General features: G+C 48.3%; 2 protein-coding genes across 2 annotated transcripts in view; one reads left to right on the top strand and one right to left on the bottom strand.

Annotated features, from left to right (window-relative positions):
* IGSF5 (immunoglobulin superfamily member 5) overlaps positions 1–11,548 on the bottom strand; it is a 50,822-nt gene extending 39,274 nt beyond the window's left edge. The window contains exons 1-2 of the mRNA XM_052645668.1: positions 11,488–11,548; positions 785–1,102 (exon numbers count right to left, since the gene is read on the bottom strand). Coding sequence (XP_052501628.1) covers positions 785–1,102; positions 11,488–11,548 — 379 coding nt within the window. The remainder of the gene's footprint in view (positions 1–784; positions 1,103–11,487) is intronic.
* Positions 11,549–16,139: 4,591 nt separating this feature from the next.
* On the top strand, positions 16,140–17,700 carry LOC128054373 (M-phase inducer phosphatase 2-like). The gene is given in 2 exon segments (XM_052647003.1): positions 16,140–16,270; positions 16,272–17,700. Coding segments are annotated over 2 exon segments (1,560 nt in total).
* The last annotated feature ends 7,090 nt before the right edge of the window (positions 17,701–24,790 follow it).

Genomic DNA, 24,790 nt, shown 5'->3' with positions numbered 1-24,790 from the left:
AAATGAATGATAAAAGGAAAAATAAGTTGTCCATTATCAAAAATTTTGTTACTGTTTTATTTTCTCTAAAAGACATGGTAGGTTTGAGTGAACATGCACCTTTGATTGTAAGACTCACTAGGGGCAGGAAAGAAATTAGGAAAATTCAGCCAGAAAGAGGAAAAAGTTAAAGCATGATTCAAAGTTTATAAATGATGTCAGGCAAAGAAACAGAGCCAGGATATGAAAAACTAGGAAAGGGGCAATGATTGTCAACTCTATCTCTAAGCTGAAGACGGACAACCACAACTGGCCGTAGAATTCCAGGATATACTTCCAGAAAAGCTGTTCATACTGAAATTGGTCAGATGGGAAAGTGACTTTAAAAAACTGTCTTTCATAGCCTTAATAAGAGAAAATGGAAAATAAAGGAATGGAAAGATGGAAGGGGAGGGGAAGAGAAGCAGGAAGAAAGAAAGGAGAAAGATAGTGAGGAAGGGAGGAGAGAAATAAACACATGGCAAAACAACAAACACTAGTTGGTTCAGAGAAATTCTCAGCATAGTATCAACTGAAGGCAAGTCCATACACGGAAGAAGGAAGGCAGGGAAGAAGGGAGAGAGAGAGGGAGGTGATAAATAAACAGCATAATGTCCACCAGTTCAGAATAATTCCAAGCATAGTACCAACAGAAGGCTGACCCTAGACGTCCCCACATGACATGAGCTTCAGAAGGTTCTTTGCAACCTGATGTTTTACCCAGAGGACTCCAAGTGCTCCTCCTCAGAGTTGCCTGCATACACACCTTGAACGGAAAGGAAGGCGGATCCATCCTGGTCGCTGTTCTGGAGGCTGCATTTGACCTGCCCGGCATCGCTGAGTTGCACGTCATGAATTATCATCTCAGAGATGAAGTTCCCGCCCTCCTGGTAGCTCGCCGAGGTGAAGCGATCACTGGTGATGATGGGCTCACTAGGTGTCATGCTCAGCACCACCGTGCCTCTCAGAGCCCACATGATGAGCTTCCAGCCCTGGGAGATGGTGCAGTTGAAGCGAGCCTCCGAGCCCTTCAGGGCCGTGACATTCTTGGGACCCTCTATGATTTCACTGCCGGATCCACAGGCTGAAAGACAACCAGTTTTGCAGGTGGTGAGGAGATGACTCTACAGAGGTCGGCTGTACCCTGTAGCCCTTCTGTGTACCAGTCGGGACCATCTAATGGCTCAGACTCCATGTCCTGCTGGTCCCAACACCAAGGCTCCCAGTAAATCAGGAGCTGCCAGTGGACAGGAAGCCATGACCATGCCCTCCTTTCCACACTCCCAACTCCACAGTCCACGGAAATCCCAGCAAGATTGGGGATGGGGGGAGCAATGCCCCTCCTCCAGAGGGAACGTTCCCTGAAGTATCTGACCCCAGCCTGTCCAGAGAGCCACCACTATCCCAGTTCTGTTTGTTCAGGTAAGTTCTTCAGCCTCACTATGAAGTGGGAATTTTCCTCCCATTGAAACGGGGAAGACAGATGATTTCCACCTCTGAGGAGATTTCAAGGCTCAAAGTGGGGAGTGGAAGGAAGTGTCTCTTTGCACAGCGAGTGGAGACCCTAGCTTGCCATGATCATGGTCCACCACACTCCCCCAGCACCCTTAGGACAGACCTGTCACTGAGGCAGGTCTTTTCCAAAGATGAGAAGGAAAATACATAGAAGGATGCTGGAGAGCAGGATCCCTCAATAAGAACACTCGAGGGAGGCCTTCACAGCCTCATAGAGTCTCACAGCATCTGGTGTCGGGTTTAAAACTCCCACAGGTGAGCATGTAGTTCCAGAGCATAAGACTGTGGACTCCAGAGCGAGTCCTGGCCCACGGGGCAAGTTATCACACTTCTCCTTGACCACTCCTCTCACTGCAAACCAGGGGGGTCTCTGGTACTGAAACCCAGAAGGATGCTGCAGGGTCTCCCCAGGTACAGGTCCTCCCCTCCCCCCCCACCCACACTCCTCCTTGTTTGTAGAAAAGCTTTAGCTTCCTAGGCCTTGCCCAAGTCCCAAAGAACAGATTTAATTAGAGAAGTGAAAAAACACACACACAAAGGAAAACAGTCAAACAAGACAAAATATTAACAGTTTAGCCATAAAAAAAAGTCAAGGACCCTTAGCTCCTCCTCCAGGGCTATTGATCATTTGTTTTTGTTGGTTTTTTTCAGTCACCAAGCTGTGTCTGACTTTTGCTGCCCCATGGACTGCAACACACCAGGCTTCCCTGCCCTTCACTATCTTCTAGAGTGTGCTCAAATTCATGTCCACTGAATTGGTGATGCCATCCAACCATCTCATCCTCTGTTGCCCCCTTCTCCTCCTGTCCTTAATCTTTCCCAGTATCAGGGTCTTTTCCAATGAGTCGGCTCTTCAGGTCAGGTAGCCAGAGTATTGTAACTTCAGCTTCATCAACCGTCCTTCTAATGAATATTCAGGGTTGATTTCCTTTAGGATTGACTGGTTTAATCTCCTTGCAGTCCAAGGAACTCTCAAGAGTCTTCTAGACAATGTTCTGAGCCAAATTCTTGAGTTGTTCTGCAGATTCCAAAACCCCCACCAGGTGAAAGAAGATAGCTGCTTGCTCCCCACAAGCGCAGAGACCACAGACCAGTTGGAACCAAAAGGCTGATAGAATTGATTTCTGAAATACCACCCTGTTTTCTTACCAATCAGAAGAATGTCCATGAGCTGCTGATGTACCCTGCGACCTCCCCGCTTCACACTGCCTTTTAGCCATCAGGGAGTTTGGGTCGTTTGAGCATTAACTGCCTGTTTGCCTTGTTCAGCACCTGCAATAAATGCTGTATTTTCCTTCACCACAACCTGGTGTCAGCAGTCTGGCTTGGCTATGTGCTGGGCGAGCAGACCCAAGATTGATTTACAGCACCGCAGCAATTAGTTTCAAGAACCAAATGAGACAATCCATGCAAACCCTTATGATGACACTCAAGCCTTCAGGAAGCAGTCGCTATTATGTGACTTGCAAGAAAACCAAGAAAATCATAGAGGAAAATTCCTGGGGTCCTGCCCCGGTGGATCCAGGGAATTCGAAGGGTGGACGGCATTGGCGAGGAAAAACTTATTTGTTTATTAATATAAGATTAGATTAAGAAACAATGGTATAGTAGGAAAATTAAGTAGAGAAAGAAGGGTGAATAACTTGGATTATGTGGAAGACCAATAAAGTTCCAGACAAGTAACTTGCACCATGTACGTTGGGCCACCGGCGTCCATTTGAATACCGGAGAGTGCCCCGCCTTGGGCTCTCTCTCTTACGGATCTTAGAAGCCGGGACAAATAAGTAGACATGATGAGCCTCCCTGCTCCAGATGGGAATTCAGCCGGAAAAAGAAAAGAACGACATGGGGAAGCCCAGCATCAGTGCAAGACTCCAAAAACTATTTTTCAAAATCAGCTTATATACCCCGAGTTGTACATAAAGAAATAGAGTTATGCAGGGGCAGCAGTCCTGACCCTCATTGAGACAAGGCTTTCTTTTGCATACCCTCCTGTATACAAAAGGTCTCAGGTGGTTTACATTATCTTTTAGCCAAGAGGCCTGTTAACATTTTTATGGCTCTCTTCCTGGATAATTGTCTATCAACCAGAAAACTCCTTTTCCCTTAGAAGTGTTTTTTCTTTACTCTGCATCACCCTCAAAGTACAAAAAAGTTACATTCCTATAGAACAAAGGTGCAGTGGGTTATAACAAAGAAAGCACTTAACTCAAAGATCTAATGTTGCTAATACCAGGTCTACTACCTGTTTTTCTATATACCAACTATCTCTAAAAATAAAAGATATGAAAATTTGGCAGCAAGTATTGACTCAACAAATGAAACCTTTAATCAGTCCTATTCTAATGATTTTGACTCCTCGGAAGCCCCTACATTGCTAGGATGTTTTAGGCTTCCTGTGCCTCCCGCAGTCAGGAGGCCTCAAACAATCACATGCGCAGCTGTAGGAGTCCTGCAGGCAGGCTAGAAAGCCATCAGAGGGGTTTTTGGATTGAAACACTCGTATTATGCCCAGGAGATTTATTATCTAAAAGCTGTAATTTTTTCCAGAAAAAGGTGGTGGGGGGACAGTCCCCTGTTAATGACAGAAGAGTAGGTGGAAAGCATAACACAGTAAAGCGGGCAGACTCTGGTCTTGGGGGGTGGATGCTCAGGAATTTCCAGGGGGAATCCCTGAAGCCGAACACATCCTTGAGTTTTGTCAGGTTTCCTTCCACATGACCTTGTCACAGCTGGGATTCCTCACGCTGGCTCCCGACAGGAAAATAAAATTATTTCCTTCACACTTTTCACAGCATTGTACTTTTCCCTCACCAGATGCATTCTGACACCGGTTTTAACTGAAATGACAACTCCTAACTGGCCTTCCCCAGGGAGGGGACCAAGACCACTCTAGCTCACAGGAACTCAGGCAGAATCACTCAACACAGAGTGTGTTCTGCCCCTGAAGAACTCAAGAATCTTTCAGTCATTTAGTTGATTTTCTTATCACCAGGAAAAGCAAAGTGGCGGCCAGAGTTTTCCTAGATTTTCCCATGTGTGTAGTAATAATTCAAAGTAGAACGTGCATAGTGACCAAGAGTCTTCGAGATTTCTCATCTTTTACCTCCAGCGTCTGTGTGTTTGCTTTCCTTTGTGTTCTGGAGGCACTGGGTCCTCACTGCTGCGGGCAGGGGCCGCGCTTCACTGCACTGCCTTTGCTTCCCACTGCGGTGGCTGCTCCTGCGGCAGAGCACAGGCTCTCGGCACAGAGGCTTTTGCAGTCGCAGCATTTGGACTCAGTAGACGCAGCTCTCAGGCTTAGTTGCTCCGAGGCACGTGGATCTTCCTGGACCAGGGAATGAACCCTTGTCCCCCTCATTAGGAGGCAGACTCTCAACCACTGGACCACCAAGAAAGCATCCCTCTTATGTTTTAATAGTGAAGAAATCAAGACCAGCAACATCTTGGGACTTACAGTGATGTTGCTGGGACATAAACTCAGTTCTTCGCACTCTGAAGTCTCCCTGTTCCCACTCTTTCCCCTCTGATCTCACTCAGAGTTTATGGCAAACAGAGCCCCCTGGCAGCCCACACCCTCGGTTTCTTCTCAGCCACGCCTGCCACCATCAGTAAAGACTATGTGTTCCTATCACCTTCTGGAACTGTAGGCGCCCCCCTTCCAACTTCCAAGGTCAAGTTGTAAGGAAGATTCTAAAGGAATCTAATTACTGTATGAAAGATTTCTGGGGAGAAATCTCCCTGCCCATCACTCACTGAAGTACCCAGAATGCACTGCAGGGGATGTGCCCATCGTAGGGCCAGGTCCATTGGAGAGGATGGGAGACAGGGACCCAGACGCCTGTGAGGTAGAGCCAAGGAGGGGGCCCCCAGGCTTCAAAGAGGCAGAAATAAGAGAAGGTCAAAATTAACTAGACTAATCCCAGATGGGGATAAACATGATCACTATTCTTTGTTTTGCCTCTGGGAATGATAAAAAGAAAAAACTAAGATCCTAAATAACCACTCAGAGTGGGTCTTCTCCCTTACCCGTGGGTACATTTCTCTGATCCAAGGATCCCTCTGATATGGGATTTAAAAAAAAAAGGGGGGGGGGGGAGCCTGAGGAAGCAAAGTCAGAAATTATTCCCCAGGGAAGCCACAGCCGCTGTGCCAACTTGGGTCTTTCCAGGAGCCCTGAATCTCATTTTAGGAAGAAGCACAAAAGAAAAGAAAAGGCCAAATCTACACTGCGAGGCAAGAAAGACTAGATACCCTGTCGTACTCCACACTATGATAACAGCATCCTTCCCCATTCAGAACTTTCCTGATGGCTCAGAGGTTAAAGCATCTGCCTGCGATGCGGGAGACCTGGGTTCGATCCCTCGGTCGGGAAGATCTGGAGAAGGAAATGGCAACCCACTCCAGTATTCTTGCCTGGAGAATCCCATGGATGGAGGAGCCTGGTGGGCTACAGTCCACGGGGGTCGCAAAGAGTCGGACACGACTGAGCAACTTCATTTCACTTCACTTCACTTCACTTCCCCATTCAGACTCAGGTCCGTGCAAGTAGATTGGAGACAACCTTCGGGGCTGGATGTGGGAAGGCAGGGGGTTAGACCCAGGCTTGCCCTGCCAGCATCTCAGTCCAGGCCACTCCAACAGGATTAAGCAAAGCATCTGAAACCCTGGTCCCATCACTGCCTGGCACCAGGGAGGTTATTCACTCCAAAACCCTGCTCATTCCAAAACAGTCTTTAAATTCCCTGCGGACTGAAGATGGGAATAAGAACGCATGCGGGTCCAGACCTTACTGTGCAGGGAAGCAAGAGTGAGGGAGGGACCTGGGCCAAATGGAGACTTCCCAATTGAACTTGGCCTTTAAGCTAAACAGGTGGCACTGAACCCTAATCACTAGACCCCTCTGACATCATTGCCAGTGATCTTTGCTACCACCACAAACTGACTCCCCTCCAGCTCTGCCCTGTGACTCAGAAGCTTGATTTTAGGTGATGTGAGGCCCTGAATTCTCACTGCTCCCTCACCTGCATCCTATCAGCTGTGGTGTGTATAACCTGCCCCACACATGACAAACATAAGAAAATTGTCATCAAACAGTCCCCATCTCGATCCATACCTCACCTTCCCCTTTGCTCTTTCAGTTTGTAGAGCAAAGGACCAAACCACGGGCAGAGCCATGGGAACAAACCATCAGTGTTCCCACCTACCTCGGTCTCTGAAGTGACCAGCTCTGGGGGTCACCCAACACCCAGTCCTCCCCTGCAGGAGTTGACCCACATGTCTGATGCTCCAAATCCAGGGCTCCTGCCCTGTCCCTACCCCGACCCTTGCTCTCCTCCTGGTTTATAAATCCTGCTCCACCAAGCATCTCCATGTAAACGACTGGCTGCCCCTCAGGACTGAGAAGTTCCGCTTCCACTCACTGTGTCCTAACCGTGGAGTCCTGCCCCAAGGCCACAGAGGTGGAGCCAGAACCAAGGTCACCTCCAAAACTGATTGAACCCCTTTGTAACCATTGCCCCAAACCCCCTTGATCATCACCAGCCAGCTCCCTGACCCCGCGTTAGGCAAAAACACCCACCCAATGCTCACCTACAGTGCCCTACTACTCACCTAACACCAGCCTTCCAGCAGGAATTTTCTTTGTCTTCAGGCTATAAAAATTGGCTGTTAACCCACAAAACTGATGACTCTCCCTGGTCTGTCCGGAGGTCGGCTCACCGTATTCACGGTACCCACATTATCTCTGCTCTTCGTTCTTAATAAACTCACTCCCTTCTGAAATTCTGTGTCTGGAAACTCTTTTCCAGCCCATGCTTGAACTGCCACCACACTAACATCTGCAAAACTAAAATCACTCGCACAGGAACACGTGGCCAGCTGCCCGGCCCCTTCCAGTCCCCCACGGATAGATCCTGCACATGAGTACCGTTCTTCTACAGTGATTTCTTCTCAGCCCCCTAGGATAGCAGCTGGTGTCTCCCAGGCATGGGGGGGACAGCGGGTCTGCCCAAACCGACCCCTCTAGTCTTCCACTCACCTCTTCTCCAGCTTCCCTCCTGTACCTGTAGACCTCTAACCTGCTCCCATCTGTTACTCAACATTGGAAATGAATAGAAAAGCAGACAATTAAAAGCTGAAGGGAGGAATTTCCCTGGCAGTCCAGTGGTTAAGACTCGGTCCACCCAATGCAGGGGTCCACCCAGTACAGGAGTCCATCCAATGCAAGGGGCTCAGGTTCAATCCCTGGTCAACTTGATTCCACATGACACAACCAAGACATAGCCAAATAAAAAATAATAATAATAAGGACAAATAAATAAAGAGAAAAAAAGCAAAATGAAGCAAGGTAAATAAAGTGGAGGGGGTGAAAGGGAAGGGCCCTGGTGGGGCAGATCCAAAGGTGAAAATGGAAGTCAAAGCATATCAAGGTGGGGGGACTTGCCTATTGTTCCAGTGGTTGAGACTTTGCCCTCCAATGCAGGGAGTATGGGTTTGATTTCTGGTTGGAGAGCTAAGATCCCACTCAGAAAGTATTAGTTGTTCAGTCGTGTCTGACCCTTTGCAACCCCATGGACTGTAGCCCACCAGGATCCTCTGTCCATAGGATTCTCCAGGCAAGAATACTAGAGTGGGTTGCCATTCCCTTCTCCAGGGGATTTTCCCAACACGGGAATCAAACCCCCGTCTCCCACATTGTAGGAGATTCTTTACCACCTGAGCTACCAGGGAAGGCCCTAGGATCCCACATCCCTTGCAGCCAAAACACCAAAACATAAAACAGAGGCAATGTTGTAACAAATTCAATAAAGACTTTAAAAACAGTCCACATCAGAAAGAATTTCAAAAAAAAAGAAAACCATAAGGACGGTTGGGCCACCAGAAGGAGACTGAGGAGTGAGGAAGGGGTCCGGAGGTGGATCTGAGCTGCCCGCCACATCCTGCTGACCACAGCAGGGGGTGCCAGCATCACTGTTGCCACCGTCACCCAAGACTGCTCTCCTGTGGCAGCCAGACAGCTCTCAACACGCCCATATGATCAGGTACCATTCCCTACCCCCCACCTGACTTTGTTTAAAATATTTCCACCCTTTAGAATATAGACCAGATCATCCTTAACATTATCATATCTTAAAACCCTGCTTAGTTTCACATCCATTTCATTTTTCCCCAAACTCCACCCTCTGACCACCAGACCATCTTTTGTCTACCAAACTTACCAGCTGTTTCTGGCTCCCTTTGCAAAGGGAGAGACTGCCCGGAGAGCCAGTTTCATTTACACCTCTGCTCCCAGCCAAGTAGTCTCCCTGTCAGGAAGCCTTCCCTGATCATTTTACACAAGTCAAATTATCCAGAACAGGATTTTCAATCAGTGAAGCACTTGTCACGGTGGTGATTTCGTATTGATTTTTCTATTAATTGATGTCTAAGCTCTTGGTTAGCAGGGACTCTGCCCGATTTTACTCATCCCTGTGCCTGCAACTAAATGGCACATAAGAGCCCCAAGTGAATATTCACCAAGTGAAGAAACAGGATGGTCGAGTTCTGTATAATCCACCATGCTGGGTGTAAGGTGGAGAGGAGAGGGCTGGCAGGAGCCCTCTGGGTACACATGGAGGCTGCCCTTAGCTACTCAAAGCTAAGTCTACAAAAGAAGGAGTCTCCACCCAAAATTTTCCAAGCCTCCTAAGGGGTCAGAATTTTGCAATGGATCCCCACCCACTATGGGGCTCTAGAATTAACCCATAATCTTCACTGGAAGGACTGATGCTGAAGCTGAAACTCCAATACTTTGGCCACCTGATGCGAAGACCCAACTCATTGGAAAAGACCCTGATGCTGGGAAAGACTGAAGGCAAGAGGAGAAGGGGGCTACCAAGGATGAGATGGTTAGATAGCGTCACTGATTCAATGGACATGAATAAATTAAACTCTGGGAGACAGTGGAGGACAGAGGAGCTTGGCATGCTGTAGTTCATGGGATCGCAAACAGACATGACTTAGCGACTGAACAACAACTTCTCCCCTCTTGGAATAGCCACACGCAAGCCTCAACCCAAGCCAATCCTGCCTTCAAAACAGAACTTCAGGGTAAATGGCTCAGAAGAATTGTAGATACAGAATTAAAAAGTTTCCCGCTAAGCCATTGGAAGAGGTTTTTGCCACTGTGACTGAGAAAGTCGTGTGGGAGCCATATCCTGGAAATATGGTGGAGCCTGGTCTGCTAACCCCATGAGTCCCTAAGCTCTGCTCCCCATGAGTCCCTAAGCTCTGCACCCCATGAGTCCCTAAGCTCTGCACAAACAGAGAAAATGTCTTCTTTCCAGCCTACAGACAAATTCACATCAAGCACCTAAAAAAAATGATTAACACCCTGCACAAGGCAGAGGCCTTCTGTCCCCAAATACATGTTAACACCCCAGAGCCAGCTTCCCTTGTCTTAATGTGTAAACACATCAGAAACCAACATCTATGAAATAGTCCTGACTGCACCTCACACACTCTGACCGTCCCTGTACTATTTTATCTCTGTTTTAGTTGTGTTTTCACTGCTGTCATGGACAGGGTTTAAACATAACAACAGCATTATCTAGCCCTCTGAAACAGAGTTTATAGGTGCACATCAAAGTCAAAGCATTAGTCACCCAGTCATGTGTGATTCTTTGCAACCCCATGGACTGTAGCCCCCAACGTGGGATTCCCCAGGCAAGAATACTGGATTGGGTAGCTATTTCCTCCTCCAGGGCGGGTCTTCCCAACCCAGGGATAGAACCTGGGTCTCCTGTATTTCAGGCAGATTCTTTACAGCCTGAGCCACCAGAGAAGCCCATTGGTGTGTATGGTACAAAGCAAGCAAAATATCTACACAGCTAGAAGTCAGAATAACAGTCACTCTAGGGAAGGGGTTGGGGAGAGGCTGAAGGAAACATTTGTGAAGTGTTCTTGGGCTCCTTGTTGATACACAAAAGTGCTCAGTTTGTAAAATTTTATCAAGCTGTACCTTTACGACTCGCACAATTTTCTATATTCTTCAATACAGCACCTTAAGATCACTGCAGTAAGAATACCCTGAGGAGTTTAGAACTAGCTAGGAAAACAAGAAAAACACACCAGAAGCGATGAAATCAGCACAAGACATAGTCAAAAGAACGCTGGGGTACAAACTGGTTACTTTAAGCACCCCCAGGTCTGCACTCTCCATCCACTGCAGTGCAGAATCTGACTGGGAGACCCTGGTCTGGGACACCTGGAGTCCATTCTGACGGATACCCTGGGAAAGTTCCAGGCTGAAAAGGAGCTGTTGGGAGGACCAGAAGATCTCACAGGCGATGGGCCCCTTAACTCTGCAATTAATGGGAACTAGGATGATTGTCCTGAAAACTGCAAGGTCAGGAAGGCTTCAGAGAGGAGGTGATGCCTGAAGACCAGGTAGAATCAGAGGAGAAAGTTCAGGCAGGAGAGTGGAATGCTCTAATGAGAGCAGTGACTTTGGGAAGGGACCACAGCAAGACTCCCAAGGCAAGGACCCCGCTGTGGAGGACTTGTGGGCTCACATGCACATGAGCACGCTTCTGGAGCAGGGCTGACATGGCAGGCAGTGGACCCCACTGAGTGGTAAAGAATCTGCCTGCAGTGCAGGGGACCAGGTTCTATCCTTGAGCCAGGAAGATGCCCTGGAGGAGGGAATGGCAACCCACTCCAGTCTTCTTGCCTGGAGAATTCCATGGACAGAGGAGCCTGGCGGGCTACAGTCCCTGGGGTCACAAAGACTCGGGCACAACTGAGCACACACAGGCACAGGCAGGAGGAAGTGGAGGGAAGAAGGGGAGCCAGTGGGAAGAGCTCAACAAAGAATCTTCGGACAGCCACGCTCCCCGGTGGCCTCCTCCAGGTGCCTTCCACCCACTCCAGGAGGATGCCCCAGAACATCCCACCAAGCTCCGTGGTCCCTACCTGCCAGCCCAGCCAGGACCACCAGCACGGCCAGGACGCCTCTCTCGGCAGCTCCCTCCATCTCACATGTTCCTCCTCACCTGGGAAATCAAAATAGGCAGGTCACAGTCGGTCCCCTTGCAGAGACCCACGGGGACCCTCCCAGTGCATGCGTGTCCCTGGAGAGACGAATCCGCATTTCTCAGCCTGATCAGCGGCGGCACCAGCCTCATCTGGGAACTTGTCAGTGGTTTGATTACCTGCTCGTGGTGGTTTAGTTACTCAGTCATGTCCTAGACTTTGCCCCTGGGCTGTAACCCGCCACGCTCCTCTGTCCATGGGATTCTCCAGGCAAGAATACTGGAGTGGGTTGCCATTTCCTTCTCCAGGGGATCTTCCTGGCCCAGGGATCAAACCCACATCTGCCTCGCAGGGAGTCTCCTGCATTGCAGGCGGATTCTTTACTGCTGAGCCACCAAGGAACTTCTTAGAAAAGCAGACTCTCAGGCCTACCCTGGACCTACTGGATTAGGTCTAGGGGGTGAGCAAGAAGAATTCTGCCCGAAGTTAAGCATGCAACCAATTCTGCTACATACTCATGTCTGAGAATCACTGTATTAAGTGATCTTGCTCCCAAGCCCATGCATAAATCATGGAAACACCTACGATGCTCTATGATGACCACAAAATCACTGACTGAGAGGTCTGAGTGTGGGTTTACTGTTTTTCCCTTCCATTATATGGATGGGAATGGATGCTCTAATCACTGAGAAAAAGCAATCCTACCCACAAGTTTACATTATCAGAAGAAAAATAGCAAAATGAAGACCTAGATCATAAGCTTATTAGAAGGTGGTAAGAGGTATGAAGACAAACAGTAGAGAGGATTGTGTGTGAGGGGGTGTGTGGGATGTGCTGGCTGATGTTTCAAAGGAGAGATGGGAGAAAGGCTTCCAAGAAGGTGTTCCATGAGTAGGGAAGGCGGTCAGGTGACAGGCAGGTGGGTAAGTGCAGAAGGGCCTCCCAGGCTGAACAGCAGGTACAAAGGCCCTGGGGTGGGACTGTGCCTCTGTGTTCGTTTGCGGAACCACAGAGAGACTCGGGGGCCTGGGCAGAGAGTGAAGGTGAGTGGAAGAGGAGCGGTCAACGTAGACCAGGTGAGGACTTGCTGGCCCCTTGCAGCACAGGGCAATCTTGTCATGCACGTATCTCGGCCCATCCATTTTTCTGTGATAACCCTCTTGCTCACTCCCTATCCTTTCATTTTTAGTTTTATTTTTTCCTTCTCCCTAGGACAGGCCTGTTCAAGACTGTCACCAGCACTGCTTGGAGCACTGAAGTCATCCACTGAATGCATTCTGAACTGTTTTTAGGGGCTCTTTATTTCACCCATCCTTAGCACAGTGACCTGACCTGCCAGGAGTTTTCACTCTGGCTTTGGCATCCACACAGATTTCAAACTTCCACTTGGGGGATACAACCCATCCCCCCCAAATTGGGGGCAACGGGTTCCATCAGAGACCCTGCACAGGGTTCTGTGATGAGCTGACCCACCCACCCTAGGCTCCATCCTGTCTTCTCTTACAAGACGTAGGAAGCAGGCCCCACAACAACCCACAAGCAGAGATATGAGAACTGAAATAGACACAGGTAATAACTGCATCACCTCCACCTGCAAAAGGCACCGCATACAAGCTGCTGAATCAGACAGAGTTCGGGTGGGAAGGATTGAGGACTCCCAGGCCCGTGATCCCCTCTTTACATGGTAGCATGTCACTGGTTGCTCACGAGATCACGAGAAGGAATGTGGGATTTCCGCCTCTTTGTTTTCTGATGACTTTGGAAAGTACATTTCAGCCTGTGTAGGAAACCACGTCTGCTCGTGTGCAGCTGTGTCATGTAAGGGGTCATGGTACCTGTGTGGCAGGAGCGTCCCACCTCAGCCTCTCCCATCATCGAAAACAGACTCAGCAAATTCCTGCAAATATGCTTTGATTCCCAGCTTCCCTGGAAAAGGGCATGGCTACCCATTCCAGTGTTCTTGCCTGGAGAATTCCATGGACAGAGGAGCCTGGCAGGTTTACAGTCCCTGGTGGTCACAGAGTCAGACATGACTGAACAACTAACACTTTCACTTTCACCAAGCTGTCCAGCAGCTGAACACAAACTAAAATCATGGGCTTCCCAGATTGATCCAAGATCCCAAATTACCAAGTACCAAATAAATCATTTGCTAATTTTTTCAAGGTTCGATGAACACAAGTGGACAAGTCAGTTGCTCGGCGAGTCACCTAGAATCTAGGCCAGAGCAGAGGATGGAGGAGAAATTGAGCTGCCGAGTTATAAAAGTCACACATTTTACCAAAAGCAATAAATGTGAAGTGTGGACCCAGCATCATTGAAACTGCAGCAAGAGCTTAAGGTCCACCATGAAGTATTTCTAGTCACTGATAGTCAGGGTCACTCGGGCTGCCAACTAGGACCAGATGACAATTCACTTATTCTCTGTGTGACAGAATGAGTCCATTCCTAAAAGCTCAGCAGCAGCCCCCGGGCTGGGGTATAGGAACACCCCAAGTGCTACAGGAACCCAGATGTGGATTTGTGAGCAAACCCTATTTGAAGGGTGTGTACAGAGAATAACTGTCCTCAGGTTGATTTCAAGTTGTAACTGAGCTCAGACAAGTCCCTTTAATTAAAGGAAATCTCTGCCAGGTAATTTGCAAATTCATATCTTGGTGGAGTAGTCTGAGATTTCACTTCTCATTCATTTATTACAGACGACTTGCATCACCTGCTTTTAGTTGAAGAACTGCAATGTTAAAAGTCTTAAATCTTATTAAATTGCATCAGGACAGGATTTAAATGCCAACCACTCTTTACTGCCCAGACAAGGCAAAAACACTGAGCAGACCCGTCTGCACCCAGCAAGCTCATCATCTCAGGAAGGAAATTGTTGAATTTGATCATCTGGTTTATTTACCCATAACACACACACACACACCCTTATGGCTCGGTTCTTGGAAACAGCCTGATATCACAAAATTCAGGGGCTGCAGACATCCTGTCTTTAGGCATCAACATAAATTCTAAACCCCAAAACAATGAAGACAGTGAGAATTTAAATGCACACAAGGGGCTCTCTGCAAACCTCTATGTGCACATACAAAGGCATCAGGGCGCCTCCTCCACCTAGTACCCCAGCTCAGGGTGCCCCCACATTCAGAGGGGTGCTGACTCTGCCAGCCAGATGTGGGGAGTCTTAGAACTTCCAGAGATTTAGAGCAATTTCCCTCCCATCAAACCTCTCACTGGGGAAAGATATGTGTGTGTGCTCAGTTGTTCAATCGTGTCCAACTCTTTGTGACCCCATGGACTGTAGCCCGCCAGGTTCCTCTATCCGTGGTATTCTCCAGGCAAGAATATGGGGTGCATTGCCATTTCCTCCTCCAGGGGATCCTCTCAACCCAGGGATCAAACCTGAGTCTCCTGCATCTCCTGCATTGCAGACGAATTCTTTACTGCTGAGCCACTGGGGAAGCCTTGGGGAAGAATAAACGGCATTTAAAGTCTGTCCGATGAATAACAGGCATGCCAGGAATTTTCCAGCCAAGTCTCAGCTTTCAACGCAACCCAAGAACAGCTCCCAGAGAAGCTACAATTGAAAAACTGTCTCAAATTCCTACACTCACAAGGCATCCCAGTTTTCCTTTCAACTCTGTGGAATTTGGGAAACAGATATGCCTCAGATTGCTCTTTCCCCCCAACGCCAGCAGCTAGCGGGCCTCCAGGAGCTAAGCACCAGCTCCCCAGGAGGAAGCCGGTATCTGTGGGGAGTCCACTGGCCACACACCAGGCCCACGGGGTGTCTCACCTGTGGCAGGTGTATCTGCCTCTCGGGCCTTCAGCGAAGGTTCTTGGTCCCCTCTTTCCTGCCTCCGACCTCTCCCCACACAAACGCAGGAACAAATCTGTTGGCCACTGGAGAATCTGGACGGTACTCAGCTGTTACCAGGAAGTGGCTCACGTCACAGGCCAAGCTGTGCACACAGAGGTGGCCTCCCGCCTCGGGCCCAGAACAGCAGACTCTCAGTTAATCATCAGCCAGCCCGAGGGCCGGTCAGACGGCCAACGCCCCGCCTCAGGGCCACGGCTGCACTTCCACCTGGCCTCCAACCCTGGTTCCCGCCCACGAGCTTTCTCACATCCAGCAGAGTCAGGCCCGAGCCTCCTGCCCCAGTGAGAGGACAGCAGCCCCTTCCTGCCCATGGTTGTGGATATAGATATGGACGCGGACCCGGCCGGCGCCAACCAACCTTGCTCCCTGGGCTCCGGCACAGGCCCCAGGCTGGCAAAGCCGGTTCCTGCTCCCAGACAGGTTCCTCCACATCCACAAGAACAGGTTCTTTTGTGAAAGAAAAAAAAAAAAAGTCCTGAGGGTGAAGTCCTCTGGAGTAGAGCCAGCTTTAAAAGTCAAGTCCTTAGAGGCTTCCTGGGCTGGTGGCTTGTCCCCGTGTCCCTCCCTCCCCACTTCCCTCTCCTCTCTCTCTCCTGCCCCATTGCTCTTCCTCCCTCCCTTCCCCTCCACCCTGGGCCGGCTCCCTACCTCGCCCAGGCCAGCTGTGCCCTGAGTCTGTTGGTCGCCCTACGCCAGGCCCGCCCGCCCCACCGCGATGGATCTGCCCGAGCCAGAGCCAGCAGGCTCGGCTCTCAGTCCGGCCGGCATGCGAGGTGGCGCCCAGCGTCCTGGCCACCTCCCGGGCCTCCGGCTGGGGGCTCATGGCCTCCTGGGGTCTCCGGAGCGCGGCCGCTTCCTCACCGGTCACCACCCTCACCCAGACTATGCACCATCTCGCTGGGCTCGGCAGGTTCGAACAGGCCATCCAGGCAGCTAGCCGAGTTATTCAAAATGAGCAGTTTGCCATCTGACGTTTCCAGTCCTTGCCGGGGAGGCTTCTGGGCCACAGTCCTGTGCTACGGAACATCACCAACTCCCAAGTGTCTGGCACCTGGAGGAAGACTGAGGCATGTGACCAAGCTGCCCACGGCTCTGGGGAGGACAAAGAGAATGATGGATTTGTCTTCAAGATGCCAGGGAAACCCACACATCCCAGCCACTCCCGTGCTCTTGGGGAGTGGGCCAGCCACAGAGAAGCCTTTGCCCAGAGGCCAAGCTCAGCTCCCGACCTGATGTGTGTCACCCCTGAGCGGAAGATGGAAGTAGAGGAACTGATCCCCCTGGCCCGATGCCGCTTCTCCCTGACCCCCTCCACAGGGGCTGTTGAGGAAGACGATGGATTCGTGGATATCCTGGAGACTGACTTAAAGGAGAATGATGTAGTTCCCCCAGGCATGGAGAGCCTCATCAGTGCCCCACTGGTCAAGACCTCAGAAAAGGAAGAGGAACAGGACCTCATTATGTACAGCAAGTGTCAGCGGCTCTTCCGCTCTCCGTCCATGCCCTGCAGTGTGATCTGGCCCATCCTCAAGAGGCTGGAGCGCCCGCAGGACCAGGATCTGCCTGTACAGAACAAGCGGAAAAGGAGCGTGACCCCTCCAGAGGAGGAGCTGCGGGAGGCTGAGGAACCTAAAGCCCGCATTCTCTGCTCAAAGTCCATGTGTCATGATGAGATTGAGAATATCCTAGACAGTGACCACCGAGAACTGATCGGGGATTACTCCAAGGCCTTCCTCCTACAAACTGTGGATGGAAAGCACCAAGATCTCAAGTACATCTCACCAGAAACGGTGGTGGCTCTGCTGACAGGCAAGTTCAGCCACATCGTGGAGAAGTTTGTGATTGTCGACTGCAGATACCCCTATGAGTATGAAGGCGGGCACATCAAGACTGCTGTGAACCTGCCTCTGGAACGGGATGCCGAGACCTTCCTGCTACAGAGCCCCATCACACCCTGCAGCCTGGATAAGAGAATCATCCTCATTTTCCACTGTGAATTTTCATCTGAGCGGGGCCCCCGCATGTGCCATTTCATCAGGGAACGAGACAGAGCTTCCAACGACTACCCCAGCCTCTACTATCCTGAGATGTATATACTCAAAGGCGGCTACAAGGACTTCTTCCCACAGCACCCGACCTTCTGTGAGTCTCAAGACTACCAGCCCATGAACCATGAGGACTTCAAGGATGAAATGAAGACCTTCCGCCTCAAGACACGCAGCTGGGCTGGCGAGCGGAGCCGGAGAGAGCTCTGCAGCCGCCTGCAGGACCAGTGAAGGGCCAGCAACTGTCACACCCACCTTCCTTGCTTTGTGCGGCCTGGGCATCAGCCGCCCTGTGGCCTCCGGGGCTGAGGGTCTGCTGTCCAGGGAAAAGACGGTGAGGGTGTCCTGTCTGCCTGCACCAGCCCTGATCCTCTGTCTCATTCCAGTCATGTTCCATATCCTGGTGACACCCCCACCCTCACTCCAGGAGAGCCCAGCCTGCTGACTAAGTGAGATTGGATTAAGTCTAGCTCAAAGGAAGTATTTGTGTCTAACAGGAACCTTTTTGGTGTCTTTTTCTTCCTTGTTTGGGTTAACCCTTTGTCTTGCTGTATTCAGAAAAGCCTCGTTTTTCCTAAGAGCTTTGTTTATATGTATGTGGCTGAGAGAAAGCTCCAGCCTCCTAGGAGGAGCTACCGCTACCCTCGGAGTTAGCACCGTGTCCCAGGTGCTAACACACTCCTAAGTATGTGTGCCACACTCCCCTTTCTCCTTCCCGTCTCTCATGTGAACATCTCCAGCACAGGCATGAGCTCTTCCTCTTTCCTGTTTCAGTGTTGTTTGTATGCTTGATCTCTTTTTTTTCCAATCTCAGGATAGTTACAGGCTAAGGTTTAGGTTTTCCCTGTCCAGTTGTTAAAGATACAAACATTCATAACCTGCTTGGCCCTGGCTTCTGTGGCTCGGAAAGGGATGTTATTATCCATGGAGGCCCTTGGGTGAGGGTTAAGGCCTGCGTCCTGAGCCCACTGGAAACCTAGCCCTCACTGCTGTGAACCCTGGGGGCTGAACCCATGTCAGAACTTGCTACTGTCTCGTCACGGACGGACAGATGGACGAATGGAAGTGTGGATGGATGGTGGATGTATGGATGGCCATAGACCTACAATGCATTGTCCACAAACCACTGAACTGAAGGCATTTTGGTGAGTGTGACTGCCTGCAGCAGGAGTATACATGTGCCTGTCTGTAACAAAATCTTTACACTTTAAGATTTGGAGATATTCAAAAGGAAATGTTATGGAAGCAGCTAAACTAAGGCCAGCCACCTCTGGATTCTGAATCTTGGGATATGGGCAGGGCTTCTTGAAGGCTCTGCTGAGTCATCTGGAAGGGTCTTGGTTCAATAAAGCACTGAGCAAGTTGAAAAAAAATAAAAATAAAAAAAATAATAATAAAAGTCAAGTCCTGTTTCCCATGGAGGGTTCATTGGAAAACTGCTAAGAGGTTTTCTACAGACGTCCCAGACCCCAGACCCTTGGAAGCAAATCAAGGAACTTTGATTTTCGGAGCATTGATAATTCCTAAAAAAAGGTCATCCCCCTAAATCATGAAGCATCATCGTACCAAACTGTCTACTCTCTTACGGTTCTTTCTGAGTTTCTGGCTGGTCTCCATCACATTCTAATCCAGTCATGGAACTCAGGGCAAAGGTGTGGATCTTATACTGAGAGTAAGACCCTGCAAGGAATGAATATGGGGGAAACACTGTGCTTTCCAGATGAAAGGATTCAGAACACACCAGCCCAAAACATGCCACTTTGGCATAAAGATTATTTTTAAGCTGAAGACTGAGATTCAACAAATGCAAAAAAAGGGGGGGGGGAGGGGAATAACCTTCTCAGAGCTTTCCTTTTCTAATTGAAAACACCACCTTCTGGGAAATTAGCTTGCCATAAATTTCCCTCCAGGGTAGGTCTATGCCCAGAAGAGAAAACACAAATGAAATCTACTCCAAATCCTGTCTCCAGGGGAGTTTATAGGAAGACAGCAAGACCACTCATGCCTGTGTAGACAAATGTCACCACAAATTTCTTAACTCCCATCTATCGTAAAAAAAAAAAACCTGTGTTCTTTGCCTAAGGTACCTTTTCTCAACTGCTTCCTTTCTCCTAGTAAGTTAGCTGTGCAAGTCTTTAACCATTCAATGAGACAATTACTTCCTTTGTTGGCTCCCATATGCATACAAAATAAACCTTTTCTCCTGTTAATCCAGCTATTATAGTCAGTTTAATTCACAGGCCTCAGGCACAGAACAGAAGAGGATAGAGGAAAAGTTTTTTTTTTTCCTTCTCAACCAAGCTCTAGGGCTAGGAGCTGGTCAGAAACATGGTAAACAAGCAGATAGACCTTGAGAGTCAATATATTTGCCAAATATCTCACAAATACACACAGGATTAAAGCATCTTATTTAGGAGCTGTGACCCTGAAGGACTGAGATAATTCAAAACTCAAATGATTCCAAGACAATGAGCCACAGGAAGGAAAAATCAAAGGCCAACATAGCTCATTTTGCCCAAAGTGCTTTTTTGTCTTCTTGGCTTCGTTCCATCCTGACATTTAGAATATCAGTCACCAGGCATCCTTTATATGTGACATCTAGAAAGAAATGATACAAATGAACTTACTCACAAAACAGAAAGATTCACAGGCTGAGAGAATGAACTCATGGTTGCTGGGGAGAAGGGATAGTTAGAAAGTTTGGGATGGATATGTGCACAGTGCTGTATTTAAAATGGATAACCAGAAATGAAACAAAAAATTAAAAAAATAAAATGGACAACCAACAAGGACCTACTGTATATCACAAGGAACTCTGCTCAATGTTTTGTGGCAGCCTGGTGGGAGGGGAGTTTGGTGGACAATGGATACATGTATATGTATGGCTGAGTCCCTTTGCTCACCTGAAACTATCAAAACATTGTTAATGTGCTCTGCTAAGTCACTTCAGTCGTGTCCGACTCTGTGCGACCCCAGAGACGGCAGCCCACCAGGCTCCCCTGTCCCTGGGATTCTCCAGGCAAGAACACTGGAGTGGGTTGCCATTTCCTTCTCCAACGCATGAAAGTGAAAAGTGAAAGTGAAGTCGCTCAGTCGTGTCTGACTCTTAGCGACCCCATGGACTGCAGCCCACCAGGCTCCTCCATCCATGGGATTTTCCAGGCAAGAGTACTGGAGTGGGGTGTCATTGCCTTCTCCGGTTAATGTGCTATACCACAATACAAAATAAAAAGTTTTTTTAAAAAAAGGTAATATCAATCACCAGGAGTTGTGAGGACTGGCCTTCAAATCACAATGAGTGTATGACCCTGTTGTCCTACTCTTTGTGACCCTGTGGACTATATAGTGCACTGGGCTCTTCTGTCCATGGAATTATCCAGGCAAGAATACTGGAGTGGATTGCCATTTCCTTTTCCAGGGTATCTTTCCCACCCAGGGATTGAACCTGCATCTCCTGCATTGGCAAACAGGTTCTTTACCAGTGAGCCAGGGAAACCCTCAGAGCGCAATATCAACCAACATTTCCAGCCCCACCCTCAACCTCAGCCCTGCTACTGGACAATATCATTAGAGCTTCTTAGGAAAATTTAAGCTATAGTAACAAAGAGTGTATAGGGGAGGGGAAAGAAGAAAACTTTACTCTCTTTGGTGGCTGGGACCCTGGAAATTAAACTGACAAAGACAGATTAACAAGAGAAAAACAAGAGATTAGCAAGAATTTATTAACACGTGGAACATACATACACACAGAAGAAACTCAGTGCTCTGGTAACTCAGAGGGGTCGTTTGGACATGGGGTTGTCTAGTATCTAACAAGGAAATAAATCTCCAGAGAAGAGACAAGAAAATGAAAAGGAGTTGAGGTTTGGGGGTGGCAAACTGTGGGAGGGTAATACATGGGTGAGCCTAAAGAAAGATGAGTGTTGTCATGATCAGTTTTCTAACGTAGATTCTGATAAAGAGCCTCCAGTGATTACCATACTCTTGCCCTTCCTGGTACAGAAAAGGGGAGGGTGAAGCTTGTTTGGTGTCAGCTGTTTGTCAATCATCTTGAATTTAAAATAATCCATATGCAAAGAGGCCTATGTTAGGGTGGCCTGCTCTAGTCCCCCACAAATGCTGTAACACCTCTGCATTTGTAGTGACCATAACCACTGTCAGAAGTTCCACAGAATATGCAAGGTCCTTCTCAACTGACCCCTGGCCCTGTGTATTGCTATCCACCTGTTACTGAGAGGTTCCCCTAGGGCAAGAGTGGAAATGTACTGACAAGTCAGTCACTGGAAATGCAGCTCAAATTGCGTGGTCCTGAGGGATTTTTTTTTTTTTTTAATTTGGGAGATTTGCATTCTTTCAAAGTTTGAGCATAAAGAGAAATTTCATCAATATTTTTAGCCTGTGCTCTTTTAAAATCACAAAGTTCAGATTTACATAAAATATAGTCACACTGAAATTGCAATTGCGGTAAAGTCTCTGAAGGAAGCTTTGATGAAGTTTGGGGTAGGGAGGTAGGTTCTCTGGGTTTGAGCTCAGATGCAGTAGGGTGGTGGTCAGGGCATGTAAGGAGTGAATTAGGTAGGAATGGAGGTCCCAGGGGACCACTTCTGGGACAGAGGGATCAATGTGCATCTGGGCAGTAAGATGACTGGCAGGAGACCTGGTGCCCTGAAGACATTAGAGAGCCTCATGGGACCTGAATGGAAATAGCTGGGGGAGAGGTTGGGGGTGGGGGGGGGGGGGCTTGGATGAGCACAGAGGAGAAGCAGGGTCCAAACTGAGGATTCAGACAAGAGGTTTGTCTTTAACTCTAATATAGAAAGAAACATCAAAAAGAGTGGTGAAAACTTTGAAATGGGGAAAAAAAGATTATGGGATTATTTGATTTAATAGGACCTGAGCTGTCTTTGGAGAAGGAAATGGCTACCCACACCAGCGTTCTTGCCTTGAGAATCCCAGGGATGGGGGAGCCTGGTAGGCTGCCGTCTATGGGGTCGCATAGAGACGGACGCGACTGAAGTGACTTAGCAGCAGAGCTGTCTTTGAGCTTCTGAAAACTCTAAGTTTCTTAATTTTATGTGTCAACTGGATAGCAGCACATAGATAGTTTGTTAGACATCTTTTTCGGTATGTCTAGGAAGGCACCTCCGGAAGATGCTGGCATTTGAATCAGTAGACTTGAGGGAAGCAGATTCCTTCCCACTGTGGGTCACATCATGTCACATTATCTGATCACTCAATGGTGTCTGACTCTTTGCAACCCCATGGTCCATGAGGCTCCTCTGTCCATGGTATTCTCCAGGCAAGAATATTGGAGTTGGTTGCCAGTTCCTTCTCCAGAGGATCTTCTTGACCCAGGAACGCTGGACTGGAAGAAACACAAGATGGAATCAAGATTGCCGGGAGAAATATCAATCACCTCAGGTATGCAGATAACACCACCCTTATGGCAGAAAGTGAAGAGGAACTAAAGAGCCTCTTGATGAAAGTGAGAGAGGAGAGTGAAAAAGGTGACTTAAAGCTCAACATTCAGAAAACGAAGAGCATGGCATCCGGTCCCATCACTTCATGGGAAATAGATGGGGAAACAGTGGAAACAGTGGAAACAGTGGCAGACTTTATTTTTTTAGGCTCCAAAATCACTGCAGATGGTCACTGCAGCCATGAAATTAAAAGACGCTTACTCCTTGGAAGAAAAGTTATGACCAACTTAGACAGCATATTCTAAAGCAGAGACATTACTTTGCCGACTAAGGTCCATTTAGTCAAGGCTATGGTTTTTCCTGTGGTCATGTATGGATGTGAGAGTTGGACAGTGAAGAAGACTGAGCACTGAAGAATTGATGCTTTTGAACTGTGGTGTTGGAGAAGATTCTTGAGAGTCCCTTGGACTGCAAGGACATCCAACCAGTCCATTCTGAAGGAGATCAACCCGGGGATTTCTTTGGAAGGAATGATGCTGAAGCTGAAACTCCAGTACTTTGGCCACCTCATGCAAGAGTTGACTCACTGGAAAAGACTTTGAGCCTGGGAGGGATTGGGATTGGAGGTAGGAGGAGAAGGGGACGATAGAGGATGAGATGGCTGGATGGCATCACTGAGTTGGTAATGGACAGGGAGGCCTGACGTGCTGCAATTCATGGGGTCGCCAAGAGTCGGACACGACTGAGCGACTGAACTGAACTGAACTCCCATATTGGAGGCAGATTTGAGCTTCATTCAACCTTGTTGCTGTTCTTGTCTAGTCGTTAAGTCATCTCTGACTGTCTGCGACCGCATGGACTGCAGCACACGAGGCTCCCCTGTCTTTCACTATCTCCCAAAGTTTGCTCAAATTCATGTATATCGAGTCAGTGATGCCATCCAACCATCTCATCCTCTGTCTCTCCCTTCTCCTCCTGCCTTCAATCTTGCCCAGCATCAGGGTCGAGCGCTTATAAAGAACAGAAAGGGGAAGAAGGATGAATCTCCTCTCTGTCTGACTATTCAGCTTGGACATCAGTCTTCTTCTGCTCTCAGAGACTGATCCTCCCTGGTCTCAGACCTTCTGACTCAAACTGGAAGTCAGACCATCAGTCCTTCAGTTCTCAGGGTTTCAGATCTGGACTGAACCGCACCACCAGCTCTCCCAGGTCTCCAACATATAGACAGAAGGTCAAGGGATTCTTCAGCCTCCACAATCACATGGGCCAATTTCTCATAACTGATTAACGAATAAATAACTTATGGGTGCTGTTTCTGTAGGACACTGACTCATACAAAGTTGTAAGAAACTGAAAGTAATATAAATGGTTCTAGTATTTAGAAATGCAAATGAACGTCTACCAAAGATGCAATTGATTTTTGCCCTGAAGCTGCTGACCAGTTCTGCATCTATTTGTAAATTTTTTAACATTCATGATGGCACATAAATGTGTGTCCCTTGAATCATCTTTTGAATCTGTTGTAATGCCTTGCTGGTTCCCTCATTAATTAATGAGTTAAATAAAATCTGGGACATACGTTTCTTTTCAATTCATATGAGACCCATGATTTTAGACACTTTAACAGGGTCTAAAATTTAGACCTTTTAACAGCCCTTTGAGAAATTGAGTGAACCGGTAGCATGATCTCTGTGGAATATTTTTAAAATTAAAAGTAACAGGTCGAATCATTAAAGTTTTACTGAGTCTAAACTCATACTGCTTACCATACAACAGGTCAAGAAATCAGATGAGTTGTGGCAAGGAAGAGCAATTTTATTCAGAAAGCCAGCAGAGTGGGACTATGATGGACTAGTATCCCAAAGAACCATCTTACCCAAGTGAGAATTCAGGCATCTTTT

Source organism: Budorcas taxicolor, chromosome 1, assembly GCF_023091745.1.
Source record: "Budorcas taxicolor isolate Tak-1 chromosome 1, Takin1.1, whole genome shotgun sequence".
NCBI classification, from domain to species: Eukaryota; Metazoa; Chordata; class Mammalia; order Artiodactyla; family Bovidae; genus Budorcas; species Budorcas taxicolor.
The sequence above is the reverse complement of the archived record's forward strand: the minus strand, read 5'-3'. Positions and strand labels throughout refer to the sequence as shown.